General features: G+C 39.2%; 1 protein-coding gene across 1 annotated transcript; it reads left to right on the forward strand.

The window, feature by feature from the left end:
• The first annotated feature begins 394 nt into the window (after positions 1-394).
• LOC116710908 (G-protein coupled receptor 22-like) lies at positions 395-24,983 on the forward strand. Its single transcript, XM_032550205.1, has 2 exons — positions 395-831; positions 20,415-24,983. The coding sequence occupies exon 2, from the start codon at positions 20,540-20,542 to the stop codon at positions 22,226-22,228; it is 1,689 nt and encodes a 562-aa protein (XP_032406096.1). The 5' UTR covers positions 395-831; positions 20,415-20,539; the 3' UTR covers positions 22,229-24,983.

Raw genomic sequence — 24,983 nt, forward strand, 5'->3', positions numbered from 1 at the left:
AATGCTCTTTAGCTCGTAAGCATGGCTCGGGACCTATGAATCTGTTCAGCTAACGGCTTCACAGGAAATCCCTACGTGTTGCAGCAAATGTGAAATGGGTCTTAAAGTCTCCCCCAAAGTGGAGGGGCGCCGATCATAAAATCAAGCCCCTATATCCAGTCATGTCTTCATCTGAGGGAGATCAAGCAAGTGTGCGTAATGCGTTTTAGGGCAAAGATGGAAGGAGGCGCAGTTGGGAAATCTCACTGAATCACAAAACGCGCGTTCACCCTTGAGGAATTTCAGGTCGTCCTTGTGAAACGCTACCCATGCACACCACCAACCCCTCCACCCACACCTCCTCCTGCCTCCCTATCTCCTCCTCCCCTTCCAACAAACCCCCTTCTCTCCATCCTCTCTGCCTGCCCTCCCCTCCCCGTGCGGATCGCCGTATTGGTCGCTGGAATGGAGTGACTGCGCTCCAGCGTGCCGCTAGCGCACGATCATGCTTGCGGCCGGTCCGTGTGTGGGATGCTGTGCAAGTCCGCGCTTTGCGAGAGGGACAGGTGTTGGGGTGCCGTGTTAAAGAAACGCTTCAAAAACAGGGAAAATTAGTGGATTGGTGATCGGACAGCACGCTGTAGCGCTCTGCATCTGCAGGCGCGGAGGGTTTCCCCCCCTCCCGCTGTAATATTTATGACAAAACGGAGGCGAAATATTCTGGTCACGTTTTTGGCTGACAGCCGGCTGTCCTGGAGAGCGCTGGAGTGGATCGAGGGTCCAGTGCTGGAGAAGGCGCAGCGCACCGACACCTGCAGTACGATGTAAAGGGAATTCCCACGAACAAAACTGGTAAGTTTAACACTTGTCTTTGCCACTTCTTCTCATGAGACTATTTTTTCTCTCTCTCTCTTCTATACGCTATATTAATCCGCTTAAGGCTGCAATTTTTTATTTTTAACATAAAGTCTTATCGTGATTCTGATATGCAAATATGCATTTTGCACATTTGAACTGGGAAACAATGTGAAAGATTCAATTTTATAAAATAGACACTATAAGAACAATTCTCTGTAATTTGGCACAAACAGTTGCTGAAAGACCTATGCAACTGTTGGGACTGCGAACGAGGGGAAGCAACAACATAATCAACAGACTTTCAATGAGGCCTTTAATAACCTCGTTTTCATTTTCAGACGAAACAATTAATTGGTTTGCCAAAAACTCTTTGAGAAAATAAGAACATTTCCAAAAAATATCATTTGGAAATGTGCACGACAAGTAAAGGTACAAAAGGTCCATTTCCAGTATCTTTTAGTTTCATGCATTCACGACACTTACCATGGAGGTTGTACCTCTGATCGTCTTAATTTCAGCGTCTCAGTCAGCGTGTTTTCATGTTTAATGTTTTGGGTTCATAAAAAAGTGCTCGGTCCTGCACCTCTGTGGCTGTAGTTGAGCTAATATAGCATATGAGATCAAGACTTCACTGTAGTTATTCACCTGTAACAGTAAAGTCAGCGCCAGAGGCTGTTCGTGCAGAAATGCTGCCCCATTTTTTGCACACAGAATATAGTGGGTATAACAAAAAGGAACTTTTTGTTTGTTTGTTTTGTAAAAACTCAGATATACATATATATTTTTATCAAATACAGCTCATTAATGCTTAAAATGTTGATCTTTGTTGAATTATAATACATGTTTCAGATGATCAGATGGAGTCCAGATTTCTTAAAAACACCAGTGAATGTTAATTGCTATTGAATTTGCAACCTCAAATCAGAATCCAACTTCCACATCAATAGACAGCCCATTGACTGGGCATCACAAAAAGCAATACAAAAAATACCATTTTGTTCAGCCCCAAATGATGGATAACTTTATCACATGCTCTGATGTCACCCCCTAATAGGTTGACACCCTGGGTTGTGTGCCAGATTGCCCATGTTAATGGCCACCACTGTTCAGTGTCACTGCTGAATGTATTATAAATTTCCTTTTTAATGCTGTACGTAGCTGATCTGAGGCAAAAGCAGAGAATGTAGCTTCCTCTGTATGAGGGCCTTGTTCATACTTGAAATCTCATTTGAATGTTTTGCAAATGTACCAGATGTGTAATAAATGTCATGAAATCTTTAATTTGACATTTACTCCTGCTGTGAGGGTCACAGTACATACAATAATGATCAATTTTTGCGTTGCAGTTTGGGACGTTAAAAATAAAATTGGCCCCTGCTTGCAATGAAGTCACCAGACCAAATAAGAAGAATAAATCCATTTACTGAACATAATTTTGCACTGAGACAAAATGTCTGATAAATAAATCAGAGTGGTATTGTTATAAACAAATAGCATCTACTAAATAAATAAACATTGCATCCCAGGACTAATTAACACATAAATAATATGAAGATAGATGTTCTGCCACAGAGTTAATTTAAGAAATGTATTATTTAATAGCCTGACAGATTAACTATAAAACAAAAGGGGTTACATACAGAAAGCTAAAACATTTAAACATAAATAATATAAGTGGCTTGATTCCTTTTGTGGATTTCGGTGTGGTTTAACTGAAGGTAGACATCCCATTCTTATCAGGACTTCCTTCAACCTCGAGTCGTATCTTAATCCTTAGAAATTATTTTGAAACAAATAGCTGTGTTGAAATCTTTTTTGTTTATGTTGTTTCTTGCTCTCTGCAGCTCTATCTTATTATTTTCTTTGTTTTGCACTTGGTCTCCACTGCATCCTTCTTATCGGCTGCAGGCTGGTTTAATACAGATCTTGTAGCATAAGCTGTACAATAAGAACAAGTTTGTTTTGCAGTGTTTTGTGTAGCGCATCCCACTGCAGAGAAACATTGCACCTGCAAAGCTAGGTCATAGAAAGTAAATAAATTGCTTTAGTTTTCATACCTCGGCCTTTTAAAATCCAGTGATTTAGTTTAGATGTTGAGAAACATAATTTTTACTAGCAAGTCTTTCATGCGTCTTTTGTTCATACCTGCTTATTCTTGCTGGAGGGTTTTCTCTAGCAGCCATTGATGTCACTTGTACTGTGGCACAAGTGACCAATATGTTTTGGACTGTAAGAGGAAGCTGGAGTACCCAGAGAGAACCCATGGATACACCCATGGCTGGAGTTTAGCTCCAAGACAACAGTGCCATTAACTGCTCCACTGTGCAGCACATAAAGAACTTCAAACCAAACTATAACTGTGAAAATTCACTCTACATTTTATTTTTTTGCCAGATGGTGTAGTACATACTAGCAGTTTTAAGAAAAATTATGCCATGTCTGATCATTAATTATTTACAGAAGCACTGGAGGCAATGTCACAATGTATGTGTGAGAAAGAGAGCAGGCAGCGCTACACAGCTCCGCAATTAAGTAGGATTTCACTAATATTTCAAAACAAAGACAAGAATATTTGAATTCATGTCTTTCCTTTCTTTATGTTCAGCAAAATTTGGATGAGTAGTGAAATCACTGTATCTCACTAAGATTGCCAACATTTTCTATTCCAGCCTGACCCATGACAGAGAAAGTTTATTTTTGTTCCCACTTAATTTCTGAACAACTTAGTGCCAATTAAAAAAGCTCTTAGTCTCCTTTATTCTGTAACAATTACCTCACTAAAAAATGTGGTTATTATGACCTGATGGCATTTGTATGGTGTGTCAGTTGTTAGGGAAATGATCTGTTTTATACCACCCAGCTGTAAACAGGACCACTCAATCTAAGAATCGTACAATGCCACTTAGAAGTAAATTTTTATTACAGTTACGTGTTATTATCATCATGTTATTTACAACATTTATTTCTTGTAATTTACATTTTTTAAAAATCAACCAATTCCAGTAACTAGCTAACTTCTTGGTGCGTCTAAGAGTATGTACCGAGTACAAACATTCAAGACTCTGATATCGTGATTAAGAATATCAGAAGGTGTTAATCCACACTGAGATATGTCCCAATGTTTTTCCCATTCTCACTCTCATTAGAGGGTCTAGCCTGTGTGTTTGCTTTGCATATGGGTCATTGTAGGTTTGCATCTAAAAATGTATTTATAGACAAGCTTTGATGCTGCTGGTGGGGGAAATATTCCACCACACACGTGTCACTCTCTTACTAAAAGCGGCAGCACAGTTGAGGGAAGCTGTCACATTTGGTTTTGGCGCGATGAGAAACAGGAGTACTGTACCTCTGATGTGACGTGCTGATTGAGAGGTCTTATTTACTTTTTCAGATGACAATGTCACGACAGTTGTCAGGGAAATTTTTAGGATTCCAGTGTGAAAAGCATGCAAGGTTCTCCAAATAATCCTGCATGCACTTTGAATATTAATATAAAGACACTGAAGTCATATATGTGTAGTGAAATAGTTTCCAGTGCCTTGAGAAAGTATTAAAACCACTTAAATGTATCACATTTTATCGCAGTATAACAGCAAACTTTAATATTTTTTGTGATGTAACAGGACTAGAGAGTAATTATGAATTAGAAGGAAAATTATTAATTGCTTAATAGTAAAAATTTGAAATGTGTGATATATTTAGGCACCTTTTTTGGTGGCCGTAAATAAATTCCAGTTCAACCAGTGGCTGGTTGAACTGGAATTTGTATGAAAACATTCGATATTTAACAAAAACTGAAGCGTTTTGTGAAGAGATTTGTGGCTGATTTAGAACAGAGATGGGTTTGTACAGATAAAGGCATAATGAATAAGGTTTCTGTTAAACAAATTCACTGGATTAAGAGAGCAGCTGTTAAAATGCCCTTACAAAGCAGCAAACAGTTATTTGAAGGTGGAAGATCCTCCAGAGGTAAATTAACCTACTATTCGGCCACCACTAACCAGAGCTCACAAGCAGAAACGGTCGCAGTGGGCCCAGCCGTACAAGAAGATTAATTTTCAAACAGACTTGTTCACTGATGACTGCTGTGCAACCCTGGATGGTCCAGATGGACGCAGTAGTGGATTGGTGGTGGACGGCCACCACATCCCAACACAGCTGTGACGTCAGCAAGGAGGTGGTGGAGTCATTTTTTGGGCCGAAATCATGGGGAGAGAATCATTGGTCGGCCCCTTCAGAGTCCCTGAAGGTCTGAAAATGACCTCAGCAAAGTATATGGACTTTCTGACTGATCACTTTCTTTCATGGTTCAAAAAGAAGAGCCGTACCTTCAGTAGCAAAATCACCTTCATGCATGACAATGCACCATGTCATCCTGCAAGGAATACCACTGTGTCATTGGCTGCTGTGGGCATAAAAGGGGAGAAACTCATGGTGTGGTCACTATCACTATCCTCCTATTGAGAACCTTTGGAGTTTCCTCAAGCAGAAGATCTGAGGGTGGAATGCAGTTCATATCAAAACAGGAGCTCTGGGAAGGTATTCTGACATCCCGCAAGGAAATTCAAGCAGAAACTTTCCACAAACTCACAAGTTCAATGGATCAAGAATTATGCAGGTGATATCAAAGAAGGGCTCCTATGTTAACATGTAACTGGGTCTGTTAAGATGTTTTTGATTGAAATAGCTTTTGATTTTAGTACATGTGACCACTTAATGCTGCACATTCACAGAATTACCTTTTGCAGTTCTTTATAATCCATAAAATGTTTAGAAAATCTGCTGTTCATAATAATTTGGAACAGTGCATTTTGAGTTTTTTATTTTTGAAAAAAAAAAATAGTGTAGCTTGTAAATTGACCAAACCTTAAAACATTTAGGGGCTTTTAATCTTTTTGCAGGCACTCTAGGTTTTTCTGTTGAGATTTAAACTTAAATGCATGCTCCTCTTTTCTTAAAATGTGATAATAAAGTAGGACGATAACAATCCACCTTACGATAGAATAGAAAAGATAAAACTCAATAAGCCACAGTAATTGACTTGTCTGCAGATGTATTGATTACTGATGGCAGAAGAAGCCCATTCCTCTTTACATTGTTCACTGTGTGAAATTACTTAACCCTTAACTTTACTTTCAAACCCAGCACAGTAAATACTAATGTTGCTTTCAAATTTGCATCAGCACAGGAAAGCAAAAATCTCAAAGCAGATCTTCCCTCTAGATGGGATATAAAAGAATAAGGATGATGGTGAGAGTACTGCACAGGAAGAGCAGATAAAGGGAAGATACAATGCATCATTAGAAGAGCAGAAAACTGGAGTAGTCATGAAAGGAAAGCGATAAGAGAGGAAGGAGAAAACATGCGTAGGAAAACCTGCATCCACGTTCCTGGCCATGTTCTAGATATGATCTTAATATTTCAACATGCACATTGTGATGCTCCTCACTCACCTGCTGCAAAAGTGGCAAACTGACAGCCATAAGATGAATACAGATGTGAACCTAATTTATGTTATGCCTCCTGGAGTGTTTCATTTAAAAGTCCCTTCATGCAGAATAAAAAATGAATCCCTTGGTGCTATTTGTGCACAATCATGTCTCACACGTGTTGTTCACCCCCTCAGAGTTAAGGTTAAACCCCTTGCCTGCCATTATGTTATAATATCATAGTTGATAGCCCTGCAGTGGAGCTTTCCTCTCCTGGCCAATGATGTCCTGTCTACGGGAGATAAATGGCATTAATTGAGATCTAATTGCCCTCCAGAGTCAAATAGCTTAATCATTTCAACCTGATACTGGCTACTTCTGCATTTTTTCATCTTTTTTCTTTTCATCAGCTCAATTTTCTCCATTGCTGTTTTTGATTGGCCATAAAACATCTTTTTCCATACCTCTTTATCTGCTAAAACTGAGTCATTCATAGACGTCTGGTGTGAGTGTGCTCCAGAAATCTGGTGCAGACAGATTCTCCTTTTCTCTGCAGACTCTGAATGAAAACAGCGCCTAATTAATTTTAAGCTGAAGGTTAGCTCTGCATGAGCCCAAAACTGTCCTGATTACCATTGATTTTTTTTCTATCTCTGCAACAGAGTTGCTAGTCGAGTCAGAGTTAATGTTTGGAGTTTTCTCTGTTGTGCCGTGGAGTGATGATCCCATCGGGGCCTTCTGTTTGCTCGTGCACAAATATGAAACAATGCTACACATATTCCTGCGGATGATTTGACACAACTTCACTAATCTACCACTCTAATGAGCCGAGAAAAGCAGTAATCTGCTGAGAAGGTTCTGTTGAAAATCAATATGTTTAGAAAGAGTCTTTGTTTACAACATGGGCTCCACAGAACACAATTACACAGCTTCATCTTTATATAAACCAATTTAAGACAACCGCTTTCCACTTTTGCTATCTAAGTTGTCAGAAAGAACTTCACTTTTGCTCTCTCCTGAATTTGGCCAGAGGCATAAGCAAACTAAGGGGCTGCAAAGGCCCTCAGACCTGCAGGGGCTTGAAAGGCCATTGAATTTAAACACTAATGGTCAAAACTTTGTACTTTCTATGCAGCTGTCATGTTTTGGAGCAGTATTCTAACGAAATTAAACTTTTGTATCATTAAGCAATTCTCACATGTAGGCCTACAAAAGAAAAGGTTCACAGTCTCATTGTTTCACTGCATCTAACTTTGAGTCAACTTGGAAAACATTTGTAAAAAGCCATGAAAGAAATGTCAATTTTTATTTCAGGTGTATGAGCTTACAGAAAAAGTAAGAATATCCAACCTTTAGTTATGAAGCATTTCTAAAAATTAAGATTGCTTTTGATCTAAGGTTTTATGATGGTCACCATGGCAGAAAATCTCCTAAGCTCACTGTTAGATCTGGAGTCACAAGTATTTTTAAAAAGTATGTGGGGTTTTTCCTGCCCTTGCATCTCAAACAGACATGTGGAGTGAATTCTGGTGAATTCTACTGGGAATTTAAATGTGTGTGCTTTTCTGCAATGAGACCCACCCTGAGCTTTTCTGCAGCACTCCAGGAGAGTTTGGTGGTCAGGGAAGGGTTAATATTTGCCTACTGCTAAGTATGGTGGAGGATCTGTAATGGTGCGATGCTGCTTCTCTTTAGCAAACCCTAAGAACCTTGTTAGAGTCCAGGACATCATGGGTTATTGAAAATAAACCCCTGCTGGACTGTCCTGTGAATAAAATAAAGTTCTCAAAATTTTATTAATCCAAAACATTTTGCCAATTGATCAATCAATCAATCAAATCAATTAATCAGTCACCGGACACAAAGTCAGCCTTCGTCCTTAGCTGTCTCAGGACTCGGACCTAAATCTATTGGAAAGCTCTAGGATGAGCTGAAGAGGAGACAGAGTATCCAGGACTTTGGATAATGTAGAAAGATTGTTTGAAAAGGAATCGTCAAAGATTCGTCTGTATGCTGCAACGTAATGAAATGTTGTCAGAGGAGACTAAGTGTAGTCCTTTGCCAAAAGGGGCTTGTAGTATAAAGTGCTGCCAGCAGAGTGCAAATAACAACCAATGGAAAGAGCTATTGTCCTCTTACTGAAATAAATTACTTGCTGTTGGATTGCTGTATATTTTTCATAGTGAGATAATGCAGTTGCAGTAAAAGATGAATTGACTTAAAGGTTTTTTTTGTTGTGTTGTGGTGGTTGATGGGCAGTGGTCTTAGCTCCCTTATCTAATATTTTAAATCTTCCTGTCTAAGACTAAGATTCTATGCAACATTTGTTACGTTATGTTTGTTGCCAGCTGCAGCATAAAACAATGGAACAATGAGAGCTGTCATTTTTATTAGTAAAGCAAACTAAACTGACTGAGCAGCTTAGCATTCCCAGTTGTAAGAAACCCAGAAAAGCAGCAAAAAGTTGAGAAATTTATGTGTTTTCTCTTATCTTTAAAACTTTCATCAGGGGATTTATGTAAAAAAATAATAATAATTTAACAAATTGGTCTGATGAAAAACTTTATTGCATTTTTTAAGGAATCCCTGTTCTCAGTTCTCAGTCCAGCTGCTGTCACAGCTTGACCAGGACTTTATTGTCGAGGAGAGAAAAGTAAAGTTTCCCCGTTATCTGCTCCCATCCTCTGTCTGTGGGAGATTTTCAGCGATTGTGTCTGCATGCGCTCGGTGCAGCATGTGTGCTCAGGTCAAAGCTGCTGCCAGGTGTTACCATCCAGCTGCTGTGTCACAAGAGAACCATTAAAACGGTGGCAGCCCTCTCTATGTGAGGAGACTATTTATTCACAACATTCCAGCACAAAGCAAATCAACACAGGTGGGAAGCAGCACACAGGCCATTTCGCTCTGATGATTGCATCCAGACAATTAATTTAACTCCTAATAGAAAGTGCTGTTTGATTTAATTCAGAGTTTATTAAGGCCACAGCTTGTAAGGAGTTTGACATGGATAGATGGTGGCAGACATCGCTAATCTAGAACAATCTCCTAAATGCGCATAAAAATGAAAATGTTATTTAGTGGTTAAAAACAAACACAATGGATGCTGATTTATCTCTCCAGTTTATTCTGCTTCTTTTTTGTCTTACATCTACACTAATCATTGCTATTTTCTACAATAGTATGCCATTTTAGACCTAATTTATCTTCATTTCACAAGCTTTCGCTCCGGGATTTCTTTTTGTTTCAAAGAGCGGTGATTGCATGACAGCCTTGATGAGTGCATATTGATGGGACGTGCGTTTAATAGCAAAATGATGTAGCCAGCACGTCACTGCTGGATGGAGGGTGCAGAGGGGTGTCTATAAAAATGGCAGAGCTAAATTGAATCCACTGAACACACTGTCAGGTGGTAATGATGCCTCACGCTGGTTCAAAGCTGTCTATAGGGAGCAATGTTTCTATTTCTACACATAGCCATGCAGGCTGTAATAATTAACCTGTCCATTGCTTCTTTACCGATGTTCTGGTTTTGCATCTGCCTCTCAGAAAAAAAATAAAAATAAGGCCACTCAGCATGCAGCTATGAATAGCATTTGTAAGAAAACAATTAATGCCTTTAAGGTACAAATGTTATGAAAAATTAGAGCTATTTTGCAAAATGAGCAGCTGAGTGGAATTGGGTGGTTTTCAGTCTGACTTGCTGCTCACAAACTCAGATAGCGAATTTTTTCTGATCAGTGAAAGCACCATAGTGAGCGCCACCTGGTTGCTGCCTATAATGCTCTTTGGTGTGGAGGTTGTTACTGAGTGAAGAAGACAGTCAGCACATTCATAACCATGGCAAAACATTCACACCTTTTAACAAAAAATCTAATTTGTATTAAAAACAATGCAATTTCTGAGGTGTTTGACTTAGTTTGGCATTTGCTTTTTATGTTTTTCGGTTTAACTTTCTGTTTGGTCTTTTATGCAGCTGAAGTTACTTTACTGTGTAGGAATTTTTATTAAACCATTCCTGTGTTTTTGGACTGAGTTAGATACTGTAATGAATAAAGTTGACATTAGTTTATGAAAAAAAATCTTTATGAAATAAAATAAGAATATTAAATAAAAGAGCTCTTGAAAATTTGATGAAGATATAATGTTTACTTTAGTGGAGGTATGTGAAGTGACAGACTTTGGTATCTTTACAACAAATCAGAGATCAGTTGCCACATTATATAACTGCTTACTTTTGCTGCAATTATATTTAAATAAGTGATAACTATAAAACAAATTGCTTACTCGATGCTTTTATTGCAATGAACAACCCAGAGGGTTTTTGACTCTAATTCAGTTCGAACGTTCTCAGAGAGGAAACAAGGCTGAACAAAGGAGAAGGAAGTGACATGAGTTGAATTTTTTTTATTTCCAGTATCAACAAGGTGCTTCAAAGGAGGGAACCATGGATGCTGCATTTACAAAAATCTTATGTTGACAACATGATCAGACTTCTGCAATTCATCCACGTAGTGAGAGTGAGAATTTCTTTAGATAACAGGAAGGTTTAACATATAACAGGTTTTAGTTATGGTGCTTGTCGGATTTATAAAGTTGATAGTCTTTGTTAAAACCTCTCAACTCTCAGTTGGAGCAACTCTCAGTCTTAAAGGGAATACACATAAATAATTATGATTTTGAGACTTTAACCTTGCTAACTTTTCTAAGCGCTGATTAAAGAAGCTTAATACAGTTTAAATGTAAATCCTGTAATCATTTTTGCTTTATTTTGTCTTTGCAACATGTTTCCTTACATGGCAGCATAGCTCCTCTTCTTAATTGTTGAGCTGTCAGGAAGAAACTACAAAACATCATTTACTTCTCTTCTTCAATCTACTCATAACTACTTGAGGACACGACTGAGTCAGCTTAAATTGCTACAGGCAGCACAAAGAGTTTTAAAACCCAGAGATCATAATCAGCCACAAATTTCTGATCGGTTCAGGTCTATTAAAGATTCCTGTGGGAAGTGACATGAACATATTGCAAAGTCTCAAACCTCAAAGCCATATGCTGGTTTCTAAATAAATGGTGAAAAGGGAAGACAAAGGGGGGCAAGTGGGACTGTTCAAAAAAGAGATGGATTGTGGCAGTGAGCAGGGAACAAACATTCCTCTCCACTGAGCACACGACTCAGCATCCATCTGCACACCCCTAAGCCTTCCTTCCATCCATCATTCCCTCATTGCACCTTCATCTTGTTTTATCTATGCCCACTCCAACCTCCAATCCCAGCTCTTCCTAACTTGTCTCGGGGATAAGTGTGGATGGGGATTTGGCCATTTCCCGAGCACAAAACATGTCGTTCACCTCGAAAAGCAATCCATCTTGTGTTGGATCTGCAGGGAGCATGCAGGCAGGGAGGCAGGCAGGGAGCGAGTGCAGAGGGGCGGGAGGTGGGTGGTTGTGTGGGTGAATGGCAGCTACCAGTAGCATTGTGAAATCCATGTCACTGGTGGGATCAGCAGGATTTCTTATAGCACATGTGAAAACTTTGCAGTGCTAACAGTTGTTTGGCCTTATGAATAGTAGCAAGGAAGGTGTTAAGCTGGAACATGTGATGAACCGTCTAAGCTTGTCTGCTTGTCACATTTTGAGCAGCTGCACTGCTGAGAATCAACAGCAGGTCTTGATCTGAAAAACATTAGATGAAGATGTTGTTGCTCTTACTGAGCTCAGTCTGCTGCTCGCATTTCCAGGCTGGTTTGTTGGACGTCTGCCAGGGATACTGCTGCCCAGCTGGGGGACGCTCGCCGTTAGTGCTGCGAGATGAATGGGGTTGGAAAAAATTAAGGCTTTGATCAATTGTTTCACTGCGGACTTCAGGAATACCTAAAACAGCCATGAGTCAGCGCTCTGTGTAAGCCGTCAACCTCTTTGCTTTCTCCCTGTTTTTTTCTTCTTCCCTCAATTCAGTCTTCTTCTGATTTGGGTCGCCTCCGTCTCTCCTCTGCGTCCCTTTCTTTCCCAAATGTCATCGCTGGGTGACAGTGCCATAGTATCAAAGAGCAAAGCCTTCTCATCTTTTTGTTCTGACATATCACAGCTTTACAAGAGAAGGGAGGCAATTCTCCACAGACATTAGGCTGAAGAAGCCATAAAACAGCTGATATACTTCTGTCTTTACAGTCAATGTCCTGTTAGGCAAAAGGACGAAATCAGCTATACAAACACTGAATCAGTTTTTCTAATTCTACATATTTATGTGGTTGTTAAAGTTTGTCTATTTCTGTAAGGGTGATTAGTTGAATGGCTCAGTAAAGATTGATGGTGTGCATGAAAATACTACCAGATCTGGGATGTGACCCAACTTTGAAATGATTAACTTCTGTTGTTGATCCAAATCCAGGCTCTCCCTGTTCATCCCTGGAGTCTGGGAATACTCTTGTTGTCCTCACCTAAACACTCCTGACAATTTCCATCCATCAGGTTAACCTAACAGCGGAGATTTACCTTTAGAAACTAGATGACTTTGTATACAGTGACTTGCAAAAGTATTCCTACCCCTTTATTGTTATTATTATTTTGTCTTTTACCATGACAATCACAAACTTTGGTTTATTGGACAGATTTTGTATGTGGAAAACCAATAAGTGGTTCATTTTTTAAAAATATTAATAAGTCTCAAGAAAAATCAAAAGTCTAGGATGCATTTGTATTCAGTCTACTCTATTATGATCCCCAAGACTTCTTAAGTCACAGAATTTGTAAGCAGCTGTGTGTATTTCATGGCCGGCCCAAGGCATAAGCAAACTAAGCAGCTGCTTAGGGCCCCCTCAGTGGAGCTGATTTTTTATTTTATTTTTTTTTAAAAATAATTTCTATGTCGTTATAATATCAACAACACACAATTTTACTATAAATTGATTTGTTTTTACAATAATATATATTTGATAATGTATGTAGAAATGATTATTTTACTGATGAAAATAACCCTGGTGGTCACGGTAGGTACCGGACACTTCACAGTAACGAGCTTCCGTGCAACCAAACGTCCAAAGCTACGGTCAGAAGTTAAAACAATGTCTCTAAAAAGGACTTATCCTTCAGGGAGGGAGAAAAGAAAGAGGAAGAATTGGAAGAAGCAGAGATAAAGGTTTGTTTTAATGTGCCTTGGTAATGTAAAAGATTAGCAAAGCTGCTATTAAAAAAATTAGCTTGATAGCGACCTGGAACAGTTCAGTTCAACAGCCAAACATTTATGCTAGATTCTTTGTGTTTGTGTGAAACTGAGTTTAAACTTTAAATGAATTGATTCTCCTGCTTGGCTCTGTATATTTCTGAGGTATTTTGGCTTCAAAACGCCGTGTTTGATAAGAATAATTAAAACTTCTCAATGTTTGACATTGTCTAGCAAAATGTTTTTACGTCAGGCTACATGGCTGCTACATCGATGAGCTGCTCTATGCTGTGGTTGGGGATTTGTTGTTTGCCGCTGAGCATAATCGTTTTGTGGCTAAAACAAACATTATTTTACATCAACTTCTAAGTTATGTGAGACTTCAGTTAAAATCATTTGAGGCTCAGAATCAGTCCAGTAAAAAATCCACATTCTCAGAGGAGAAAGACTCACCTGGTATAAATTAAATTTTAGCTATTGGAGTAACGCTTAAGAGAAATTTATTTAATCAAAGAATGTCATGAATATGTGTGTAGGGCTGCACTGATTGAAGTTTTCTGGCCGATCTCTGGTTACCAATCTTAAAAAGTCTGACCAGCAGATTTTGATTTTGGCTGATATAAATTTTTTTGTCTGAAATGTTGCTAAATATAGCAAAAAGTCACTGAGTTGGCAACAGTGGGGTGAATATTGTTAACTGCAAACGTACAGACCTGACCTGGTGGGCCGGTCTGTCAGTCAAACCTCTCACTGCAGAGCAGAAGAGGACAGAGACCGATTTTTAAACCATTGCTGACGAAGATAAGATTAGGGGATAAGATGGGATTCACATGTAAGTATCGGCCAATCACGATCCCCCAAAATTAAGGAAACTGGCGCCCAGAAATCAACTGGTCGATTAATCATTTGGCCAATAAATGTATCATATTATACATGTATATAATGTAAACAGCACTGCCAAAGATGCAATAAGTTATAGCAGGTGTGTGAATGACCTAATGATTGGGCTGCTGACTGCAACCAGTCCATGTTGTTAGAAGAACTAGAGGGCCCCAAAACCACATTTCGCTTACGACCCCATGGAGGCTTGGGCTGGGTCTGATGTATTTTAATCTGATTTTTAGGGAACATTATAGAAAATTGCAACTTAATGACCAAGAAACACACCAGAAAGGCTAGAAATAAAGTTGTAGATTCAATTAAATCAGAGTTGGCAAAACTTTTTACAAACTTTTTTACAGCTCTGAGAACAATGTTCAAAATGATGAAGAATCAGGTGGTCTGGTAAGGTGAGACCGCAGATGAACTCTTTGTCCCACAAGCAAACAAAATAAATAAAAAAATAACACAGCACATCATCTTCTACCTGTACTCTCCCTCCCATCAAACACACACTGCCCAAACTCCCAAACTGTTTTTTTTAAGTGTTTTTAAAACACTTAAAAAATATAATTGCAGCAAAAGTTGGTTTCTGCAAAGTATTGGCTCACATAGATACTTAAATTGTGGTCATAACACAAAATGTGCAAAAATGAAAAGGGTATGTGTACTTTAAAGTTTTGCAAGATACTGAAACTCTGAAAGGGCTTTACTTGAAAAGGAAGAAGGATTTCTGAGAACAAGTATCTTTATACCTCTCAGGTCACAACTGAGTAATTAGCACCTCGTTGCAAACCTTACACACTGAAATCACAGTCCTGTCTGGACTGTCAGAGACCAAGATGAAAGTCTGAGCGTGCTGTCTTGAAAAGTGAAGTACTTTGAAAAGCAGCAGGTGGAAACATCGATTGGTGGTAGCAGCTCAACGGACAGGGCTTACAACAAAAGATTTCATAAGGTCTCGCTGCCTCATTAAAGAAGAGAAAGTCTCTTTCTGTTGTTTATCAGAAAGGTGCTGATCATAAACCGTTGCTTCATGTCAGGGCAAGTTTACCTGTGCTGATCAAGGTGTGATTAAGGAAATAAATGACACATAAAAAGAGAGTTTGACCGAAGATGCAAGTTTTATTTTGAAATTTTATTTTTCTGATGCACATTTTTAGCATCTTTTATGCCTTATTTTTTTTTAGCATTGTCTTTATATAAAGCTGTGCTGCTGTGTTATCTTTTGCATTATATTCGCTGGAGGACCTAATCCTCTCATTTACTCTTGCTTCATAATGTTTGTTATTCTACCAAGCAGTAGAAGTATGTCAAAAAGCTCTTCTCACAGCGTTGTGTTAGGAGCTACCTGAACAAAAGTGGGTTTTCTGTTTGTCTTTTGGCTCAGAGGACGTAATCAAGCCTCGAGCAGGAAATGTATTGTCTGACTCAGGAGTGCAAATTAAACACAAGCATAGCTTGTGTGTAGGGGTGTGCAGGGCGAACACCATCCTGCCAGAGAAAAGAAAACAAAAAGAAGCAGGCTGAACTTTTCACACTTGAACACACAATCTGCTTTAGTGTTTACCCCCGTTATATTGTGAAAAGAAGCTTGACAACTTGTCATCTCCTGCTGGACACCTATAATAACCCTGGCAGCAGGGTGCTGGGCTCTGCCAGCTCGTTGTTTTAGACCAAATCACAGAATCTACACTAAATCAGACACCAAATGTGGTGGGGGAAAAAAATAAAAACATCTGCCAAGTAAAAATTAAATCTTTGGCAGATGCACTGAGCAAACCAGTCAGTTAATTTATGCTTTTGACACAGGATGTTAAGTGAAGTTGTTAACTGAGGTTATACCTACTTCTATTCACACAAAACCTTAGTCACATTCAAATCAGAGAAGATCCAAGTCTTCTGGAAACATTTTGCTGGTCGATTCCAGCCCATGTATCCCAGGATAGGCTCTTCCAAGCTATTATACATTATTTTAACCTTTACTTGCATGATGGAAACCTACCTCCTAAAACACAGTATGTTTGGATCATAGTTCCAAAAGTAAAACTTGTTTTGTTCTTGCCTGAAGTCTCTCCTGACCTTTTTCTTTCTCTCTAATGTGAAAATCACAGGCCTGATTGTAATTTACAGCACAAGAGTTTCACCTTGTTTCCAGCAATTTTCTGTTGTCACAACTCACTCTGAAGCGTGCCTTCTTGGGAACAAACCTCCCTGAAGACAGAGGCTGATTACAACAAGCAGACAGCAATAACAAGGCAAACTTGGTTAAAAAAGAAAGAAAAAGAGAAAGATTTATGAAGGCTACAGAGTAATTACTACATCTTCGTTTCCTTTGCAATAGGATTGCAGATTGCAGATTGCAAAATATTAGAATGATACGTTAAATTAACATTGTTATTTTAAAATTTGTCTGAAAGGCACAAAACCTACTAAAGTTCATTGCTCTGTCTGAACACTTTGATTTTATTGCTCTATGGTTTCTCCTTCTCTGTAGAATATTGAGACTGTTACTGCCTGCCGGTCAGAGTCACAGCTGCTCTTATGAAGGGAATGTGACATTTACTCTTGCTGAAAGCTACCAGACATTATGTACATCATTGTTCGAGTTTCTTTGTAGCTCTTATCAGTTTATCAGAGTACTAAGTAGTCCTTATAGCGGCACTCGTTCTCAGACTTTCCCTGTCCTTGTGAAAGGATACAACAGTGTTGTTAAAAGCTGTTCTGTCTCCATCCTGCAAAATCATTGTCTTGTAAACATTTGTCTGGGAATAAGAATAATAGCGTGAATGTTACAAAGCGTTCAGATCACTTTGATACTCTTGCTACTGATATGACTATAACAGTATACTTTTAAGCTCATTCAAATTGGAAAGCATTAAACTATTCAAAGATATGTTAATAACTCTAGCTATTTAAAACTTTTATGCTTCATTATGTTTCCCAAAGGAATTCTTGTGCCAGTTTTTACATTACAAATCATTATACGCTTACTACATCCACTTAGTTTTTGCTTGAAACACCAAGAAATTAGTGTATTTCCAAATCCTTGTTTCCTTTAAATATCATTTAATCTTTTATAATAAATAAAAACATTCATTTGTATCCCTCACAAGGGAAACCTAACCACTTATCATGCTTTATAGCATATTAGCTTGTTCCTACTATTATCTTATCACCTTATTTTGTTTGCTAACATGCTAGAATTAGAATTTTGGCTAAGGCTACATTTATTTTTTCTTTGACAAGTATTTAGAGGCATTTAGTGGCTTGTTCTAAAAAAGGATCATCAAAAATATCTAGTGCATGTATCCAATTAATCTTTTTTAAGACTTGCAAAACCACGTCCCATGACTCATGTAAGTAGCAAAATTGCTACTGACTAATCAGAGTGGGAAGTAAATGTGAAGTTTTCTTTGTCTAAATTAAATTATTGAATTGAAATAAACCAATGCTTCTCTTTTTTTCTGAAGTTGTTCATGTAGATTGTAGATTAAAAAAATTTAGTGAAATTAACAGACGTTTAATGTTTTAAAGTTTTATTGTCAAGGTTGAGTGTGTGATGTTAAATTAATTATATCCTCTCACTTGATAATTTAGTCTTTTTTTATACTGATGGAGGAATATGGATAATGAAATAACATAAAGAAAAAACTTTTTGCAATAGTCAAAATGAGACAATGTGACTGGCAGCGGATATGAAAGGGATGTTTACATGCTTCTTTTCTTCAGGCTTGTTAAAGTGGCAGATCGATGATGCTTTAAATCAATGTTCCAGCACCACTGCAAACCCCATAAAACCCATTAGTGAATTAAGATAGACCACTGCTCTGCCTTCAGGTGCTTTCCATTTGATGAATGGGAGACAGAAAAAAAAAATACTGAAACAAAAAATGGCAAACAAGAAGGTGTGAAAAACAGTGACAGTCAAAGGCAATAGCAAAGACAGGATGTAAGAATTATTGCTTTTTGATTCAGACACTAAAGCAAACTTTACAAGGCACCTGGGTTTTCTGCTGCCGTAATTCACCACCGTCCAATTGCCTCGCAAAAACACACAACCAGGTTAGGAATCATCTCCCAAAAAACCATCCAGATGGGGAGGAATTACTTTGATATTTACCCTAAACCCTAATAGAGCTTTGTTGGAGAAAGTAATACATATTTCAAATAGGAACAATGTTTCAGTCATTCTGCTATAAACTCCCTTACTGCTCATATTTTTTGTTAACTTTTATTAGGTTGTCAATTCATAAACTTTCCATAATACTTTGAACCTTCAGGGTGAAGTTTTTGAACATTTTCCATATGTTTTTTCTATATATCAAAGTCTTCAGCTTTTGTGGAGACAGGGAGGAGTAAATCCTCCAATCAAAGTGAGGTTTATGTTAAAGGCAGAATATAATATTAAACCCCTATGAGTGTTTGAAAGAAAGAGTCAAACTGCTGCTGTTTGTGCAGTGTCATCTGAAATAGTTTTTCAAGTTTGGAAGGATTTCATTTTGGTTTAAAGAACCTCCTTGATGCAGTGAGGAAGATAGTATCAACCCATAATATGCAAAACTTGTCACAGCTGAACCTTTATGTAGAGTTTGGCAAAACTTGAAATAGGTAATGAAAATTGGCCAAGAAGAATTGGTCCTTGATTGGTACATTTGATTAAGTTCCCTTTCTTCTCATCGTTGATGAAAGTTATTCTCCATGTAGTAGTCCAAAACCAACAATGCTGCTTGAAACTAAAATACAAAGATCTTCTCTGCAGTAGCTCCCTCTCATTTAGTTTTTAGGATGAATTCATTCACTTCATGCATTCTTACTTAATTTATAAAGGGAATATTCATGTTTGGTGAGGTTTCTATGTAGCAGTTATGTGAATAGTTGTGTTAAATATAAAGTTCGCGTTGGTTGGAATAGCCGATAAAATTGAAATAGGAGAAGCGAGAAAGGCAATCCACTCAACATCGGCTGATGCTAATTCACATGAACAGCATTGGCAGTCAAAGCACACATGACAATCAGTCCAGGGTAGATTGAGGTTCATGGTCTGGAAAAACACCTTAAAGGATCTGTAAGGTTTAATATCTCACATCTACAGGGTAGATTATTGTTATCTCATCAATGTTGAACAAAGCTTACACTAAGCGTAACAACCTGTGTCAGTCATTAAACTGGAGAGAGAACAGAGTGGGAAGACATAAAATTGATGTATTAGAAAAGAATAAAAGGGATTTGTGGAGGGGGCATGGCCGTCTGTTTCTGATAGCATTGTTTATGTGGTACTGTCTGTGGATCATTGATCCATTTGTCTTCATTGCGTCTCCATGTGTGAACTATTAGCTGCTGCAGTCCTTTGCTGGATCTTCCGTGTTGATAAAAAATGCACCTTCTCCCTGACAGTCCAAAAATGTCCCTGCCTCCTCTGTTTATAGAGCCGGATACTGACAGTAGCTGGGGGATGTGCTTACCAGAGCTACGAAGCAATAGCTGTTGTCACAGGCTTGGTTGTCGGTGCTGTGAGAACAAGCAGCAATAGTTAACATGTACTGTGTCACTGACCTGTCAGCACTACAGATAAGCTGCTTGAATCCAGAATATTTGACAAAGCTTTAGCCTGCATGTATAGTTTCTGACCCATATAATGTATGCTGTGCAAGAATGAGTCAAGCATCCACCCACTCACTTTCTAAAGAAAGGGTTATCTTTTGCAGCAGAATCCACTGTGGTGTGTGAATTATGAGAAAAATGAGCATTGGGGTTTGTTAAAATACAAATGGATATGGACGTTGTCATCAATGCACAACAAAACGCACTGAGACCTGCATATAAGTTACATCTTGTTCCAGAACCTCTGTAAATTATTACCACTGTAACAACTGCTATGTGTGCTGAGCCCTAGGAGATCATAGGACATACATAATAACTTCAGCTGCATGACTTTAAAAGAGCCCCAGCATCACAATCACACTCCATGTGTCAACTTATAAATCATGACATGTTTAACTTACACTTGTAACCGTGTTATTTTTTAAAATAAACATGAAGCACTTCTGGATCATTTTCTGTCCCTTGCTAACTTCCTTTCTGTGTATCTTCTCTGTTTTGTTTTGCAGCTACAACCTCGGATCTGGTTATTATCTCCAACGCTGTCTCATCTGAGCCAGAGTGAAAGGAAACATAGACCATGGTCAGGTTTGGCGGCTGCTGTTGCTATGTATGAAGGACCGCTGTGGTGTCAATGGAGACCGAAGGCTATCGTGACCTCCTGGAGACCAGCGATGGTCAGGGGGTAGGCCTGTTGGATGGAGGGGGAGAGGTGGGTGTGGAGGAAGGCTGGAACACACCCTATCCTGTCGGTTTCCAGGTGTCGTTGACCACTGTCCTCGTACTGGAACTCGTGTTGGGCTTCAGCAGCAACTTGACAGTACTTGTTCTCTACTGTGCTCAATCCAACCTGGTAGATTCAGTCAGCAACCTCGTGACGGTCAACCTTCATGTGCTCGACATTCTGGTCTGTGTGCTCTGCTTGCCGCTGACGGTTGCTGTGATCCTGGTACCGGCAAATGAAAGTGGACTTAGCAGCCTGGCCACACTTTGCTGCTTCCATGAAGCTTGTGTCACATTTACAAGTGTTGCTACAGCAGTCAATGTATTGGTGATCAGTTTGGACAGATACGATATCTCAGTGCGTCCAGCCAGTCGTCTCCTGACACCTAGACGTGCTGCATTACTCCTGACAGCAGTGTGGGCCGTCTCTCTGGCTGTTTTCTTCCTACCCTTCCTTGAAGGGGACTTCTTCTCTTCATCGGGTGAGGATACTGAGGATGAGGAGCTCGAAAGGCAGAGCAATGACTCAGAACTCAACACTGGGCATACTCCCATTTTTTCTTCCATCCCTCCTTCTTCATTACCCTCTGCTCCACCCTCCTCTCCTTCGCACCACCTGCCACCAGTATGGCAAAACAGGACACTGCTATGTGTTGGAGGGCAGGGGTATTACACGGGTATGGCAATGTATTATCACTTGTTACTCCAAGTACCCTGCTTCTTCATAGCTGTAGCAGTCATGCTTTTCACCTACTCCAGGATTCTCCAGGCCCTCAACATCCGCATCGGCTCCCACATGATGAGGAACACACGGTCAAAGGACTCCACCTGCAGGATACGCTGCAGGAGGCAGAGGAAGAAGGAACTAAGCCTGCCAACAGAAACGGTGTCCTCTAACCAAAATCAAAACCTCAGTCACCCTCCACTCATCCCCTCTGCTACCCCTACTCCAACATCACCTCCACCATTGTCTTCCATGCCTCCAGGGATGTCAGATAGTGGGGCCACAATAACTACTGTGAGCACTGCTGCAACCACCCCTATTGCGACCACCCCAGCGACCCCTGCTTCTCCAACTCCCCCTTCGGCGTCAGCTCGAACCCATGCCTCCACACCTCTGCCTGCCTCATCCATGGGTGTACAGGCCTCAGTTTCAGCTATCATCGCTTTGAGAAGGGCAGTACGCAGGCACAGGGACAGACGAGAACGTCAGCGTCGCGTCCTGAAGATGTCCCTAATCATCATATCTACCTTCATGGGTTGTTGGGCCCCTCTGTCTGCAGTCAATGTTCTGATCCTTTGCATGGGCCCCAGTGACGGCCTTGTTGAGCTGCGTCTGTGCTTTTTGGCCATGGCTTATGGGACGACCATCTTTCACCCTCTGCTTTATGCTTTCACCAGGCAGAAACTGCGGCGGGCCCTCAAAACACGTGTAAAGAAAAGGGTAGTATCGCTCCTGCAAGTAGACCCAGCTCCCAGCGGAGGGACTGTGATTCATAACTCTTGGGTCGAGGGAGGAGGTCAGAGAAAAGGTCGCAAGTCACGGGTGGAGGCTAGTGATGGCACTGATAGATGCCTCACTGAGGCAGTCAGAGAATGAGGCTGCTCTTCAAGAGCAGTTGCATATCTGAGAGTGCTGTTGGGGTTTAAACAACTAAATGGACCTTACTAAGCTGATAGAGATGGATTGCTTGTACATTTGTGAGTGGGCGTGAGGACAAATGAACAGCATATAATTTACAAGGATCAGAACAAACACTTTGTCCTCAAGTGTTTGGCAGATGTGGAAAGAGGAGAGCCTCAAGCTTTTATGAGAGCCATCTTTTTGCTCTCCTTACATAAACCCTTACAAGTTCACCACTGCCAGTAGGCAAACATTATAACAAACCTTGACATGACTACTCCAATTGCTAGTGTGATCCCTTCATGTAACGTAAGGGTTAAATATCTGCAAAGACATACAAATCAGTATTACTCTTCCGTGCACTTTTACCTGCATGTGCATGTACATATGCACAGTTTAACACACATCACACACATCCACTTAATGCACATAATATAGTCACTATCTGTGAAAGCACACAAGTATCTACCTGCACACATGTTCTCAGAGACATTAATACTTCTGAAAGACCTTTATTTTTGTTTTCATTATTTTCATGCCTTAATTGAGTTATTTGTATATTGTCATGGTGCTGAATGTCCAGCTGTATGTTTACAACAATGTTATCAACACAGAATGAAAGTATTTGCATCGATTGCAGAAAGTATAACAAAGTAGTGCACCAATCAGGGATAACATTATGACCAGATGAAGTTAATTACTCTGATTATCTCCTCATTGCGGAATCTACTAATTCTGGAAGACATTTACATAACCTGTATGAAAAGACAAATATCCATTCCTCCTCACTGTCTGACATTAAATCAGACAAAACTTTTTATGTTTTTTTCCCCTTTTTTACTGTGTTTTGAACTGATAAGATTGTAGACAATGACTTTGTCCATTTCAAGACCCATTTACAACCAAGATTTAAAGTCCTGGCCCGTCTTAAAGGAAGGGTATTGTGAACTTTCCAGGCATATGGAGAAAAAAATTGGAAAGCATAAAGTTTTGAGTGAACTTAAAGAGGACTAGATTGCAATTGCTAAATGAATGGGTCAGAGTATCCCTTATAAGCCTTGTTGATTGCTGTAGATGAATGAACCAGGGTTGGAATGGGCTGGTGAAGCAGCATAAATTGCTGCTTTGCCAGCGTTTTGACTCCAGACTTTGACACCTTTGCTGCATGTCTTCTCCCTCTGTTCATTTTCTGTCTATTACTGTCAATAATGACCACCAGTGAAACAAAATCTGCAGAAGAAAATGATGAAGAGAAGAGAACATTCAAAAGGGTCATGGGTCGCCATGACTGTGTGATTCAAATTGATCAAGAAGCTAATGTTCATTCTGATACAAAAGCTGTATGTACCCATCAGGGTACCCATCCTGGTCATAGTGTTATGTCTGGGTGTAAATGATTAAAAGCATAGAAACATAAAGTTTACATACTCTGATAAAATTACCAGGAAAAAGCAAAAACAAAGAAAAAAAATGAAGAAAAAACAATCAGATTCTAGTTTAATTGTAGATTAGCAGCACTTTTTAGAAAAATATGTACAAAATATAGTTGAAAGGCATGTTTTTATTTTTATTTTTCAGATGTGTTTTAATGGTGAAGGAGGGTTGTGTGATTATGTCAGTATGTTTGCACATTTGTAAACACTGGGTAAATGAAGACATATCTGTGTGTTAGCCAATGAATATGTGCAATAAAACACAAGTAAAGCAATGACCCCCACCTAGGTGTGAACAAAGAGAATGTTTTGTTTTCTTTTTTCTATATGTTATAATGTTGTTGGAAAAGGACAAAAGGAGACTTTTTTGTCTTTTTATAAAGAAGAGGTTGCTGAATATTAAACGTATATAAATAAATATGTGGGGCATTTTTGTATCTATATGTATATGAAGATTCACTGTAATACCATTGTAACAGCATCACTACAGTTTCAAAGAGGGATTTAAAGGGCAATACTTTGTGAAATATTTCATTAAAACTGTCTGTGAAGCCAGTGCAGATTAACAGCATAACCACGAGGAACCAAACCAATGACCTCTAACATGGGACATCTCCTCATGTTATCTCTTAGTTGCTCTGGACGGCAGCTTTGAGGAAGCATTTTAAATGATGACAAACAAAAACAGCCTCTGGACTAAGACCTGAACACATTACACAATATAGTCTCTCTTTCTCCTCAGGGCTTTGTGTATCATTTTCAAACTCGCTTGACAAAAATAAAACCAAGATGATAATAACAGCAAGCAGCCCTCAGTCAGCTGTTGTGATATGAGTGTTAGAGTAGGTTGCGGTTTTTCTCACCAAGTAGATAGAGTTCACTTGAAACTTTGTATGAACTGAAGACTTGGAGGGCTCCTATGGCTTTGGGCTTTATTCTCCTTCCACCTCACCCTTTTTACACTACTTGTGAGCCAAACAGGAAGACAATAACTCTTGTGTATTCATGTACATTTTTCAGGGATGTAAATACTTAAGTGTTTGTTTTGTGTTTTAGTCAGAAATCCCTTTTCCTTTGATCACGATCATCTGCCGGACAGAAAATCAGTTATTGTCTTAATGAGCAGGAGAGCTATAAAGAAGAAATATGTAAGTGTATTTGTGTTAATAATGTATGTGTGTACACTGTAATTTACATTTATGACCACGTGTATAGAAAAATATTAGTATTGTAAAAGATTTATAATATGTGCTATTGTATAGAAAATAACTAAATCTGTATTAAAAAGGTCTATCTCA

The sequence above is a fragment of the Xiphophorus hellerii genome, chromosome 20 (genome assembly GCF_003331165.1).
Source record: "Xiphophorus hellerii strain 12219 chromosome 20, Xiphophorus_hellerii-4.1, whole genome shotgun sequence".
Taxonomy (NCBI): Eukaryota; Metazoa; Chordata; class Actinopteri; order Cyprinodontiformes; family Poeciliidae; genus Xiphophorus; species Xiphophorus hellerii.

Bases quoted from the DNA above. Each gene is read 5' to 3' on its own strand.
- LOC116710908 (XM_032550205.1), top strand. From the start codon at position 20,540: ATGGAGACCGAAGGCTATCGTGACCTCCTGGAGACCAGCGATGGTCAG.